The sequence below is a fragment of the Kalmanozyma brasiliensis genome (assembly GCF_000497045.1).
Source record: "Kalmanozyma brasiliensis GHG001 unplaced genomic scaffold PSEUBRA_SCAF21, whole genome shotgun sequence".
NCBI classification, from domain to species: Eukaryota; Fungi; Basidiomycota; class Ustilaginomycetes; order Ustilaginales; genus Kalmanozyma; species Kalmanozyma brasiliensis.
Window position 1 is genome coordinate 479,917 of NW_015961961.1, and position 12,762 is coordinate 492,678.

General features: G+C 57.7%; 5 protein-coding genes across 5 annotated transcripts; 4 read left to right on the forward strand and 1 right to left on the reverse strand.

Moving 5' to 3' along the window:
- Nucleotides 1-460: 460 nt before the first annotated feature.
- Nucleotides 461-1,927, forward strand: PSEUBRA_003433 (uncharacterized protein; the record flags this gene model as incomplete). Its single annotated transcript, XM_059465046.1, has 2 exons — nucleotides 461-937; nucleotides 1,373-1,927. The coding sequence occupies 2 exons, from the start codon at nucleotides 461-463 to the stop codon at nucleotides 1,925-1,927; spliced, it is 1,032 nt and encodes a 343-aa protein (XP_059321404.1).
- A 1,272-nt stretch (nucleotides 1,928-3,199) lies between these two features.
- Nucleotides 3,200-4,198, reverse strand: PSEUBRA_003434 (Glycoside hydrolase, family 62, arabinosidase; the record flags this gene model as incomplete). Its single annotated transcript, XM_016436558.1, has 1 exon — nucleotides 3,200-4,198. One exon carries the CDS (start codon nucleotides 4,196-4,198, stop codon nucleotides 3,200-3,202), a length of 999 nt encoding a protein of 332 aa, XP_016292244.1.
- Nucleotides 4,199-5,957: 1,759 nt separating this feature from the next.
- PSEUBRA_003435 (Beta-lactamase-related) lies at nucleotides 5,958-7,163 on the forward strand (the record flags this gene model as incomplete). The annotated part of the gene is made up of 1 exon (XM_016436516.1): nucleotides 5,958-7,163. The coding sequence occupies one exon, from the start codon at nucleotides 5,958-5,960 to the stop codon at nucleotides 7,161-7,163; it is 1,206 nt and encodes a 401-aa protein (XP_016292245.1).
- A 632-nt stretch (nucleotides 7,164-7,795) lies between these two features.
- PSEUBRA_003436 (Amidase) lies at nucleotides 7,796-9,832 on the forward strand (the record flags this gene model as incomplete). Its single annotated transcript, XM_016436507.1, has 1 exon — nucleotides 7,796-9,832. One exon carries the CDS (start codon nucleotides 7,796-7,798, stop codon nucleotides 9,830-9,832), a length of 2,037 nt encoding a protein of 678 aa, XP_016292246.1.
- Nucleotides 9,833-10,439: 607 nt separating this feature from the next.
- On the forward strand, nucleotides 10,440-12,656 carry PSEUBRA_003437 (Glycoside hydrolase, family 10; the record flags this gene model as incomplete). Its single annotated transcript, XM_016436528.1, has 1 exon — nucleotides 10,440-12,656. The coding sequence occupies one exon, from the start codon at nucleotides 10,440-10,442 to the stop codon at nucleotides 12,654-12,656; it is 2,217 nt and encodes a 738-aa protein (XP_016292247.1).
- Nucleotides 12,657-12,762: the final 106 nt, after the last annotated feature.

Genomic DNA, 12,762 nt, shown 5'->3' on the forward strand with positions numbered 1-12,762 from the left:
GAGCTCGCAGCCCGCCACACACAAGCCGTCCCTTTTCATTTCGGTCCTGCAGGCGATGACAAGCCTCAGCGACCCTCACACAAACATTCTGGCTCGCGACAATCGAGACGTTTGACCACAACCGTTGTATAAGGTGGACACAGGTGGGAGGGCGCCCCTTTGTCGTCTGTCAACCGACAACTTCATTTTTGGTATGAGAGCAAACAATGGTAGGTGTCGATGATACGCAACAACAATGTTCATCGCCTGACACCATGAATACGGAATAATTGTGCCGGAGTGTGCCGTGGTCAATGTGAATGGACCAACAATGACAAGTCTTCGAGCTCGACGAAGCCGCGCAGCTGACCCGCGCTCACATATAAGACGAATACACCTGGGAAGCCGGAATCAGGAATGGCATGAGACTCGCCACCCGTTGCTTTGAAGCGTCGACCCTATCTCAGGATCTACTTTCAGCATGACCACGCCACGCTTCGCTTTCATCTTGTTCCTCGCCTGTTTCTTCATGTCGACGCTCCAAGCTTTGGCGCGTGAGCCTGAGGATGGGTTCCCACCAGCTCACGTTCGGGCCCAGCAAGCAGCCTTGCGGGCACAGCGGGCCGCTCAGGCGGCTCAAGCGGCTCAGGCTGCCCTTCAAGCAGCCGCACAGCGGCTTCGAGACTCGATGCTCACGATCGAACGCCGCTACCAGCTTCCCGCCGGCACTCTTGGGCCTGCAACGCCTTACACCAGTGACCAGCACGGCACCATCGATGTTCAGCTTCGAGACGCAAGGATGCGGATGCTACCGGTCGCGACACAGGCCGCTGAAGGCTACACGCTGTACGCCTCGACAGGGATCGCGATCGATCCAGAGACAGGCGCGCGTGGTCTGACGCTGATTCTGTTCAGAGTTCATACGGACGGACGCGTCGTGCCACTCGGTCATACCAGAGTACGAGCCGGCGTGCCGCCAGGACACAATACGAACTTCATGCAACGAGTTATTGAAGAGGCGGACGAGAATTGGGCATCGTTGGAGAGGGAGTTTGGAACCCTGCATGTCGTGCATCCTTGATGGAGGCGCTCGACGTAGAAAGACTCGGCGTTCCACCGTCTTTGTCAATGTCAAACCAATTGCGAATGTGTACTCTCGTCTCGAACAACTGTGTGGGCCTTCATGTTCTCATATCGCAGAGAGTAACGCTAATTGTTCGTGAGAGCTACGATTACAAGCAACGTCGACCCGTCAAGGGGGCATTGAGGCACACCGTGAAGACTCAGAGACGAACTTCAGTCCCAACAACCATCATCTTCTCCGCGACTCGCGATGAGGCAGCGTCTTTTCTTTCTTCTTCTCCTACTCTGTCTGCTTTCTGCCTTCGTCCAGGTCTCATCCAGACGATCTGATGAGCCTGACCACAATATACCCAGCGGCGCTGTTCGAGCGGCTCAGCAGCGCGGACGAGCCGCACGAGCTGCACAGCTCGCTGAAGCTGCCCAAATCCAGCGCGACATCGAAGCCGCCCTGGCTGCCCGACAGGCAGCCCTTCGTCACCTCCACCACGCCATCACGCTGATTCGCGCACGCTTCGATCTTCCTCCCGCCGCTCTGGGCGCTTTCAACCCTTATCTGGCTAGCCAGCACGACTTTCTCGCTGCCTCGCTTCGGAATCCCAGAACGAGGTATATGCCCGTGGCAGATCTGAGCCATCAGGGCTATGCGCTGTATACGACGCTGGCTGCGACAAACGACGGCGGCGTCTCGCTGCTCATGTTCAAAGTCTATCGGCAGGGAGGACGTGTGGTACCCGTGGGCCTGGCACAGGTGCATCGCGAGACAAGGGAGGGGAGGAACATCGTGCAGCGCGTCATCTCGCAGGCTGACGCAAGCTGGGAGACGCTGCAGAGAGAGTTTGGTCCTTTGGACGTCGTCCGGCCTTAGCAAGCTTCGCCTCTCAGCTCTCGATTCAGTCAGTATCGTCCTCGTACCAATTCCACAATTTTACCCTCTTCGGATGTCTGTGGGCGTGTTAGCTACATTATATGAAGACGTCGTTCGCAAGGTCAATCTCATGTGTGCAGACCGCCGACGGAATGCAAATGAAGACGAAAGGGGCCAACGAGAGCCGTATTTTCGCATCGACAGTACCACTTTGTGGGTTTCCGCAGGCTCTGAGTGGGTCGATGATGAGACGCAGCCTCACAAGGTGTCCATCTCGCCGACTCAGGACCGAGTGGACGGCGAGTGCCAACGGCGTACAAATACGACGAGGCGGAGACACTGATCGTGTCGCTCCCAGTGCCTCCATTCTGTTGGTCTTCCATGTCAACCCCCCGTCGCGATGATCAAGTCACGAGTATATCTAGTGCTGCTTCTCTGCACCTTTATCGGAGCGGCTATGCAAGTTTTTGCTCGACAGCCTGACCTTCCAGACGATGGTCCTTCCGCCGACGCTGCAGCAGCTGAAGCAGCTCATCGAGACGCGATCCGACTACGAGCCACTCAAGCCGCGCAGCTCGCCTTTCGTTCAGCTCACCATCGACTGGATGAATCCGTCGCCCAGATCCAGGAGCGCTTTGACCTGCCTCGTGAGGCGATTCAGCAATCGCGCGCGTACGCGCCCGCCCACCACAATACCTATGAGCTGTACCTGCAGCATCCTGACGCGAGATTCGTTCGCCTCGCCTTGATTCCGGAGGAGTGGTACTCTCTGTACGCCAGACCAACGAGAGGCGCGAGCAACCGCCTGTTTCTGGTGCTGGTGAGAGTGTATCACGAGGGCGGAAGCGTCGTGCCGGTCGGCATCCTGACTATCAGGCCAGGACCGGCACAGGGCCATAGGGTCAACTTTCACGACTTCGTAGAGACGATCGCTGGTCAGATGGGCGAGAGCTGGAGCGCGCTGCAGGCAGAATATGGGACTCTGCGCATCTTCCGGATATACTGATGTGAAGTAAGATGCAGGGCGAAGCGAGAGGTCCGAGCCGTCGATGCGGCCAGACTCTGTCACACTGTCTTGTTTGCGACATCAGACTCACTTTTACATGGGCCTCGTTGCTCACTGCCGAAGTCTGTCAAGCTCATTGCAAACGATCAAAATGTGTATACATGCACAAGCGTCATGTCAATGAGTGTGGGATGGATTGATTCGCGACTCTGTTCTCGAGTCGAGCGATAAAACTGGTAACAAGTGTATCTCGTTCGAATTGAAACCTACTGGGCGCCGTCCAAGGTCAAGAGACCAGGACGGTAAGGTTCATCGTTGTAGTCGCTCGACGAAGCGTTCGGGTTGCGACCCTGGAAGAGCATCTGCAGCCTGCAAGGGTCGATGGTCTGGGTCTGATCCGGGTTGGAGCGGATAATGTCGCCGTGACTGATATCGTTGGTCCAGCTGACAGCGACGTTGGACTTGCCGGCGAAGGGAGCGCTCTCGGTACCAGCCTGAACGGTCCATTGGCCGCCGAGGCTGTTGGCCGTGAAGCTGCGGAAGTAGCGACCGGTCTTTCCTTCAGCCTCGACGATCATGAGGTACTTGTTCTGGCCGGAAACCGTGTAGACCTGCACCGCCTCGAACAGGTTAACCGTCGTGTCGCTGAGGATGACCTCCGAGGCAGTGCCGAAGCTGCCCGGGAAGCTGCCGATCGGCATCGACGCTCGGTAGATCTTGCCATTGTCGCCGGCGAAGAAGAGATACATATTCTCACTGTCACCAATGACGGTCTGGTCGATAGGACCGGTACCACTGCCCGAGATCGAGCCGGTAAACAAGGCCTGGGGCTGAGACCAGCCGTTGGGATTGGTCGGATCGCTCGCCGTCCTGTAGGTAAAGGGGGCTGCACCCCACTGAGATGCGAGAACCCAGATGTTCTTGGGACGGAAGTAGAACAGCGTCGGTGCGACAGCTGCTTGCGTCATACCGGTCTGCGTGGCGGAAGCCATATCGGCCCACTTAGAGAAGGTGGAGAAGCCCATCGAGCTGTACTTGCCCGAGCCGTAGTACGAGGCGTATACAAGATGACCACCATTGTAAGGAACGTGAGTAAAATCCTTCAAGTTGTCCCAGCCGTGTTGAGGCTGAGCGAGGACGGCCGACGAGGTCCACTTGTAGGTCGAAGGCAGAGCACAGCTCTGACGACGCTCGCCAGCGGGGGAGGCCTCGACCAGAGAGGCTACCAGAGCCGCAACGGCCACGAAGGCGCAAGAGAGCTTCATATAGTCGAAGATTGGCGGAGGGAAAGGTCCGAGTCCGGAATCGGGGCTGAACGAATGAGGATGGGTCTTGTCGACGTCGACTCTTGACAGCCCTTTCAGGCGAGTCTTTATACTTTCAGGAACGCTTGAGAGAGCATGAGCGAGCCTCTTGGGGAGATGCGCTTGACCTGTCGTGCAAGTGCAGTGCATTCGATCGACAGAAGAAACAATTGGTGTGATTGCGACCGAACACACGCCGGTCTACCCACCTCCTTCGTCCAGCGTCAGGCCCTGCTATGGGAACACATCACACGTACTCTTGACAACGCCGGTGGGTTCGGCGAGATGAGATTGCCGCATCTCGCCTGCATAATGAAGGCAAGGCGTCTCGCCCACAATAGCCTGGTTGCTGCCGCATAAAGCGGACGTTGGGTCATCTCGTTACGCACAGACTTCTCGACACCGGAACGTGTCCATCCGTGACGCTGTAAATGTAAGGGCATGAGAATTGTGGGTCATGCAAGGCTTGCCATGCCGTCGGTACATGACATCTCCGACAGAGTTCCAGCTCCGCCGACTCTTGTAGGACGCTACTTTAGCTCGCGTCGTCATCTAAGCGAGGTTCGCCGGTGGACACGCGCAAATCTCCCTCCATAGCAACGGTTGACATGGTGCGGGGGCGTGACGATGCATGAGAATGATCACGTAGCTGCTGACGATCCCTGGCAGAATCCCGGTCCATCTCACAGTAGCAGATCATTCGTAGCTCGCCTATGCAAGGTGCAAAACGAGTTTCCCATGTGCATCGCTCCTCAGAAGTGCCTTTGAGGCATGCTTTTCGAAACGCAGACGTCGAACGAGTTTCGGAACAGACAAGTCGACGGCTTGATCCTGCGTTTCAAGCAATCATCTGGTTCTCGCTGTATGCAGGCACTTCAGAAATCGCCGAGCTTTCAGGGCATGTGTGGGCGTTCCGAGAAGCCAAAAAAGTCGAGAGAACACGCTCTCGGCACAACATCTTTTGCGGCAATCTTTGAACGTCTTTTGCGGCAATCTCTGGTCCGACCAACCCGCTTCGATCAATCTTAGAAGCGCTCGAGTTGCGCACAGCCAGTGTGAGCTTCGATACGAGCTGCCGGACGGGAACGAGGTTCAGCATCGCCGGTGAGCCCCTCGTCCGTGTGTCCGAGCTTCGAGAAAAGCTCTGCGAACGCAAAGAGACTCATCAAGACAAGACGATGTCCTGAAGACATGATGGTGCTCGATCCGCGCTCATCTTCGCCTGGACCCGTACGATTGGACCCTGAACCGTGCATGCCTCGTATAGCACAAGTTTCCCCAGATTGTTTTGGCGGGAGCGTTTTTACGCCAAAAGCGCTGTCCAACTCGGCAAGCGCGCTTCCTTGCGTTGTACAAACAGCTGCAACTCGGCTCTGACAGGACAGAAGGGGTCAGCTGGCTTCCTCGTGCAAGGCAGACTGGTTCGTGCACCCTGAATGTCGGCGTCGACTTTCTTTCTCGGTCTTCGGGCCTCGCTGTGCCCCACAAGGTTGGGAAGAGGTCATGCGACCTTGTGGGTAATGCTATTATTGTGTACATGCAGCTGCTGCGAGAAGGCGGTGTCCTCCGTGCATGGAAAAGGTTTCTGAGAGAATCCGAGAGTCGATCCGTTCGATTTGGTCTCATATATATCTCGCTCAAGGGAGCAGTAGCATCCGTCGAACAGCACTCATCAGTATCACAGACATCGTTTCGAAATCATCAGCAAAGGGAATCAACAATGTCGCTGCAAGACAAGCTGCAACAGATCATGGACACGGCGACGGCCGACGTGAGCGCAGTCAACGGCGTGCCCGGTGCGGTCATGTACATCGCCGACAAGACCGGCAAAGAAATCGCATGGGCTGCTTCGGGCGTCAAGCAAGCCGGCAAGCCGGCGCCAATGACCAAGGACTCAATCTTCTGGGTCGCGAGCTGCACCAAGCTCCTCACCGCCATTGCGTGCCTGCAGCTCGTCGAACAGGGCAAGCTCGACCTGCAGGATCCTGTCACCAAGTACGTGCCCGAGTTCGAAAGCGTCACCCTGCTCGACGGATCCAAGCCCAAGAAGGTGCCGACACTGTGGAACTGTCTGACGCACACGTGCGGGTTGGGTTACTCGTTCTTCAACCCAGGTCTCAAGGATCACGAGGCGAAGAAGGGCCGCAAGGTGATCGACGCTTTCGATGCGTCCAAGCAGAGCATCATGGGACCCTACGTCACTGAGCCTGGCACCGAGTGGGAGTACGGTCACGGCATCGATTGGGCTGGCCAGGTCGTCGAGAAGATCTCCGGTCTCTCGCTCGACGAGTACTTCCAGAAGAACATCTTTCAGCCCGTCGGCATCAAGCACGCTAGCTTCCTGCCCAAGAAGGCGGGCTTGACGGACAAGCTGGTGGGCTCGCACTATCGCAATCCGGAAGGCATCGTTTCGGCCAACGACCATTGGATGCAGCCTGACGAGTCCAAGATCGAAGTGCAGTACGGCGGTGCGGGACTGTGGGCCAACGCCGCCGAGTACTGCCAGGTGCTCATCGCGCTCCTCAACGGCGGCACGCATCCCAAGACCGGCGGCCAGATTCTGACTCAAGCGAGCGTCGACGAGCTGGTCAAGGAGCAGCTTACGGGCAAGCTGCAGGAGGACATCGACCGCGAGTTCCCTAACACCGACCCGACCATCACCAACTACTTCGAAGGGTGCACCGTCAAAGGCGTGCCCAAGACATGGGCGCTCGGCGGGCTGAGGCTGCAGACGCAGCACCCCATGTTCAAGTTCAGCGACAAGACACTCTTCTGGTGCGGCATTCAGAACTCGTACTGGTGGGCGGACTTCAAGGATGGAACGTGCGGCATGTTACAATCGCAGATCGGCCCGTTCCTCGACATGGGCACGCTGGGTATTATGGCTCAGATCGAGCCGCAGGTGCATGCTTTGTACGCACAGTAGACTCGAAAATCCAAACATTTGCTCCCGTTGTAGGTCATCAACGTCGTCGTGAGGTTCACAGACCTCACACAGTCAAAACTTTCAAACTTTGAAGTCTGGGATCATCAGAATCGTAATTCCACATGTCGTAGTAGAGACCCAACCGAGAGGTTTCGCTCGTAAGCTGCCCTTTTGTTTGATGTTTTTCATGCCTGAATTTTTCGTGTCAGATTTCAGACTCAAACCTTTCAGCCAACTCGCTCTGGCGTTAGGGGGGTCGAAGGCCAAACGAATGTGTTTGAATGCTTTTAGCCCGACAAGAAGGTGTGTTCAACATGTACTGTATGTAGGCTCACGCAACGAGCTTGGAAGCTAAAATGACCAGTGAACCCCACCATCTGGCTGTGTGTCGGAAAAGAGGACATGGAGAATTGGTAGTGTAACATTGCAGAGACGAGCTGCATCAAAAAGGCCGAGGAGGGTCGGCTAAACGGGTCGAAACGAGTTCCGGGCCGGTGGGTCGCACAAGACATTCACCCCTAGCGATCTAGCAACCACCACCGCCGCCCGTCGGTATCACCTCTCGACGCCAGCACCTGCCTGTCTTTCTTCGCTGCTGCATTCTGGCAGTCCAGATCTCGTCGCTGACAACCATGCTCGGCCTCTTCTCCAAATCGCCCATTCAAAGAGCCATCGATGCTCACATCGCCGAGCGTGATGCAGCTCTAGCATATGCACTCCCTGACGAAGCATCCAGCACCTCTCTCGTCGTCAACGATAGCAAGAGTTCGTACCATGGCCTCGCCGTTGGGCTCGAGGAAGGCGACCTAGACATCCTCTCCGCCGACATTGAGGGCATCACATCCGCCATCAAAGCTGGTCGCTGGACTTCGACTCGAGTCCTCTGTGCCTATGTCCGAGCCACGCGTCGAGCTCAGATCCGTACCAACTGTCTGACCGAAGTCTTCGTCGACAAGGCCTTGCTGCGTGCTGCCGAACTCGATGCCCACTTCAGCAAGACAGGCGAGCTCGTCGGCCCTCTCCATGGCGTCCCGATCTCGCTCAAGGACACTTTCAATCTCAAGGGCGTCAAGAGCACCCTCGGCTTCTCAAAGTGGATCGCAAAGCCTCCCGAGTCCACCATATCGACCGTCCCTGCGATCTGCGAGCACCTCGGTGCCATTCACTTTGTCAAGACCAACATCCCGCAGACCATGATGACGTTCGAAAGCATCAACCCTGTGTTCGGAAGGACCGTGAACCCATACAGCCCACTCCACACCTCCGGCGGCAGCTCTGGAGGCGAAGGCGCCATCATTGGCTGTGACGGGTCCGTTGCAGGTATTGGCTCCGACATTGCCGGAAGCTTGCGCATCCCTTCGCATCATTCAGGCATCTACACACTCAAGCCTTCGCCCGGAAGATGGTCGTACAATGGACAAGTCGATTTCGGCAAAGGCTTCGAGAGCATCCAGTCGGTCATCGGTCCGATGTGCAGGTCTGCGGCAGATGTCGAGATTTTCTTTGTCGAAGTCGCGCGACAGCATGTTCCAAAGTGGCTGCGCACGCCAAAGGACAAGAATGACCCCGCTGTGCTCGCTGAAGCTGCTGAGAACGACGAGGACATGGCTAAATTCGATCTCACGAACTCGCCTCTCATCACCCTTAACGAAGCCTGGCTGAATCCGCTGGGCATGGTGGAAGCTCGTGGTGCACCTCTTCGCATCGGCTTCGTCGTCGGCGATGGCATTCATCGCACCACACCAGCTGTCTACCGCGCAATTCGAGAATGTGTCGCCGCGGTCCAGGCAAAGTACTCGACAAAACAGATCGAGCTCATCGAGATCGAACCAAGCAAGCTGCGAATCTTTGAAGTAATGCGCATCTTCCTCCAGCTGCTCACAGCCGACGGCGTGCGCACGCTCCTCAAGGAGCTCGGAACGGACAAGATCATCCCTCACATCAAGCTGCCGATCCTGGTCAGTCGTCTGCCTCGCTTGATTCGCTCCGCTATCGTCTTCTTCGTCCGCTACATCCTGCGCGACAGCATGTACGCTGACCTAGCGTCTTCGATGGGGCAGATCTCAGCTGCAGATCACGCCGAGGCGCTTGAGCGTCGCCATCGCTTTGTCGACAAATGGAACCACATTGTGTGGCACGACATGGCGCTCGATGCGATCATTGCGCCCACTCAAGCCTGCCCTGCTGTTCCTCACGGCGGCGCCACGCACACCTCGACACAGGCCGGATCCACCGTGCTGTTCAACATCACCGAAGCGTCCGTCGCCGTCCTGCCCGTGCTTCGCGTCGATCCTGCTCGCGACTCGCACAAGAGAAAGGACTACGAAAGCGCGACTCCCGAGCAGCGCGCCAACTTCGACAGGTGGGAATCCGAGACCTGCTGGCGATCTACCAGCAAGATATGCAACTATCTGCTGTACAGCACCGCCTACGATGCAGAGAAGATGGAGGGATTGCCCGTCGGCGTGCAGGTTGTCACCAGACCTTACCACGACGAGAAGGCGATTGGCATGATGAGGTTGATTGACGATGCGCTGCCCAGCCCAGCGACCAGAGGTTCGGCTTGGAAGAACGTTCTCGATCCTAGGGGGAATGCGATCTCGAAAGAGAATGCCAAATCGGCTGTTGGGTTCGGTCCGGGTAGCTTGACGAGGGCCCTGTTTCAGTAGTCAATGTGGGAACGCATGGCAATATCATCTCGCGGCATTGCAACATGAACCAGGCTTGTCGACGCGAGCTCAACAATGCATCAATCGCGAAGCCGATCCGGCGGCCGCAAAACACCATGAGATGAAAGGAAAAGTGACATCGTGCGCCGGGCGAATCAATCGTAAAAAGGAGCACCCCCACCTCATGTCGGCCAGATCAGCAGCAACGCTGCACGAGATACAGTATCCTATTGATACCGCAACGGAAGGCATTGTCCACTTTCGCTCGAAGGGTGGGCTCTGGCAACGACGCCAGGGGGGAGTTGCATTTGACGTACCGCGAGACCCACTCAATGAAACGCCGAAGTCACCTCATTGACCGCGGTCGATCTTCGGCTGCTCTCGTTGTCCTGAAACCGCACCCCTGCACCAAGCTCGTGCCAGTCAGTTCGCATCACTGTGGGTCAATCTCTTCGGGGCGATCCCTCCGTGCTCATGTCTCATTGAGCATCGACGAGATAAATAGAGTTGTCGACGAAGGTGTTCTGACCCGTCCCTCATCCGATCCAACTTTCTCCTCCCTTCAATCTTCAGTTTATTCCGTCTCGCCCCTTCTCCATTTCCCAAGATGGTGAGCTCCAAGCTCGCCCTCGTGCTCGTGCTCACCGCTGGCGGTGTCATGAGCCGTTCCTCCCAAAACTTCAGACGGCTGGACCGTCTCGATCGTCGCCGGGGTCCGCCCGGTGGATACGGCGCTGGTGGTACCGATCCTCTCACTCACCCCGCTGCTCCCGGTGGCGGTGCTGGTGGCTTCGGCAACGGCGGCACCGATCCTCTCACCCACCCCGCTGGAGCTGGCTCTGGTCCACCCGTCTCTGCCTCCAGTGGCGGCCAGATGCACTGGGCCACCGATGCCTCGGGCATGACGGGTGCCGAGCTCCAAAAGCATCTACCCTCTGGCTTCTTCCTCGGCTCGGCCATCGACAATCCCGATCTCAAGGACCCCAAGGTCGCGCCGCTCATCAAGTACCTTCCCTACTGGACCCCCGGCAACTCGCTCAAGATGCAGTTCGTCTACGAAAACGAAAACTCGTGGCAGGAGCTGCTCAAGGGCGTCACTTCGGCAACAAAGGGCACGCCGACCAAGGTCAAGTACCACACGGTCATCTGGGGAGCCGAGCAGAGCAAAGTGATGATGCAGCAGTCGTTCAGCAAGGAAGCCATGATGAAGACGATCACCGACTTTATCTCGACCAAGCTGTGCACCAAGCTCATCAAGGAGGCCGATTTCTGGGCGATCGACGTGCTCAACGAGGTGTTTGACGACAGCGGTAGCGGGTTCAAGAAGAACGGCTACTTCGAGGTGATTGGCGAAGAGGGGTACAAGTCGGTGCTCAAGCTGGTCAAACGGAAGTGTCCGGATTACAAGATCATCGTCAACGACTACGGCATGGAATCGATGAATGCCAAGTCGAACTTTGCGTTCAAGACGATCAAGCAGTGGTTGGCCGAGGGGGTACCTGTGGATGCTGTCGGTCTGCAATTCCACGTCCAGCTGTCCAATCGGTACGAAGACATGCTGGCGTCCATCCAGCGCTGGACGAAGGAACAGATCCCCGTGGTGCTCTCCGAGATCGACGTGCCCATCAACCTACCGCCCTCGAAGGACGATTTGGAAAAGCAAGCCCAGCAGTACGGCAACATCGTTCAGGCTGCCCTCGAGGGCGGTGCGTTCGGCGCCACCTTCTGGGGTCTCACCGACGATCACACCTGGTTCGGCACACAGAAGGATGCCAGCGGCGTCGGCCACGGCAAGACGGGCGCTCCGCTCCTCTTCGACGAGCAGGGCAAGCCCAAGCCCGCCGTCGCTGCCATTGTCGATGTGTTCAAGAAGTGGGGCAGCAAGCCCGCCGGTATCGAGGGCGGCCGCGCTACGGATCTTGGCAAGGGCAAAGGCAGCGATGCCGACTCGTCGAAGGGCGATTCGGGCGATAGCACTGGCGCTGGTGCCGGCACTGGCGGCGCTGAAGGATACGGCTCTGGATCTGACGGTTCTAGCTCTGGCGGTTCTGGCCCCGACGCTGGCTCTGATGCTCCTGATGCAGCCTTGGGTGTAGGAAACGGTTCAGGCTCAGGTTCAGGATCAGGCTCTGGTGCCGGCTCGAGCTCTGGCTCTGGTCCTGGCTCAGGCGAAGCTTCTGGCGGATCAGACGACGAGGGTCCTCTCGACAGAGGTCCGCCTGACACTGGCCTCGGAGGCGCTGGCAGCTCTGGTTCGACTCCTATTTCCAGCGGAGGCGATGCTGGCGGCGCTGGTGAAGGCTACAACCCTGGTCCTGGTTCTACCGGAAGCACTGGTGGTGATGCCGGCGATGCTGGCAGTGCTCCTGGCGGCGGAGATGCAAGCCCCACACCCGGTGCCCCACCTTCCACTCAGCCTTCACAGTCCTATGGTCAGCCCGGCGGTGCTCCTGGTGCCTCTTCTGGTGCTCCAGGTGGTGCTCCTGGCGGCGCACCTGCCCCCAAGCCCAAGCACCACGGGCACGAGCACCATGAACACAAACACCACGGACACCAGCACCACGAGCCCACTCCTGACGACTCGTACGGCCAGCCCGGCGGTGGTGCGGCTGGCAGTGCTCCCAGCTGGCCTCCTCCCAGCGTTTGGGGCGCTCAGCAGGGCGGCTGGGGTGCTCAACAGGGTGGCTGGGGCGCTCAACAGGGTGGTTGGGCTGGCCCGCCCGGCATGCCAGGCAGTGTGCCAGGCGGCCTCCTAAACAAGCCCGGCGGCCCAGAGGGCTACGGCGCCAAGCACCGTCGTGCCATGATGCGACGCCGTCGTTAAGCACCTTTTCTCATGTTGTTCGTTCACATCTTCTTTCCATGTCCCCAATTGTCGAGTTCATCACTCGCAATCCTACATTCACTCTTTCGATTGTCCTGTGTGTGTC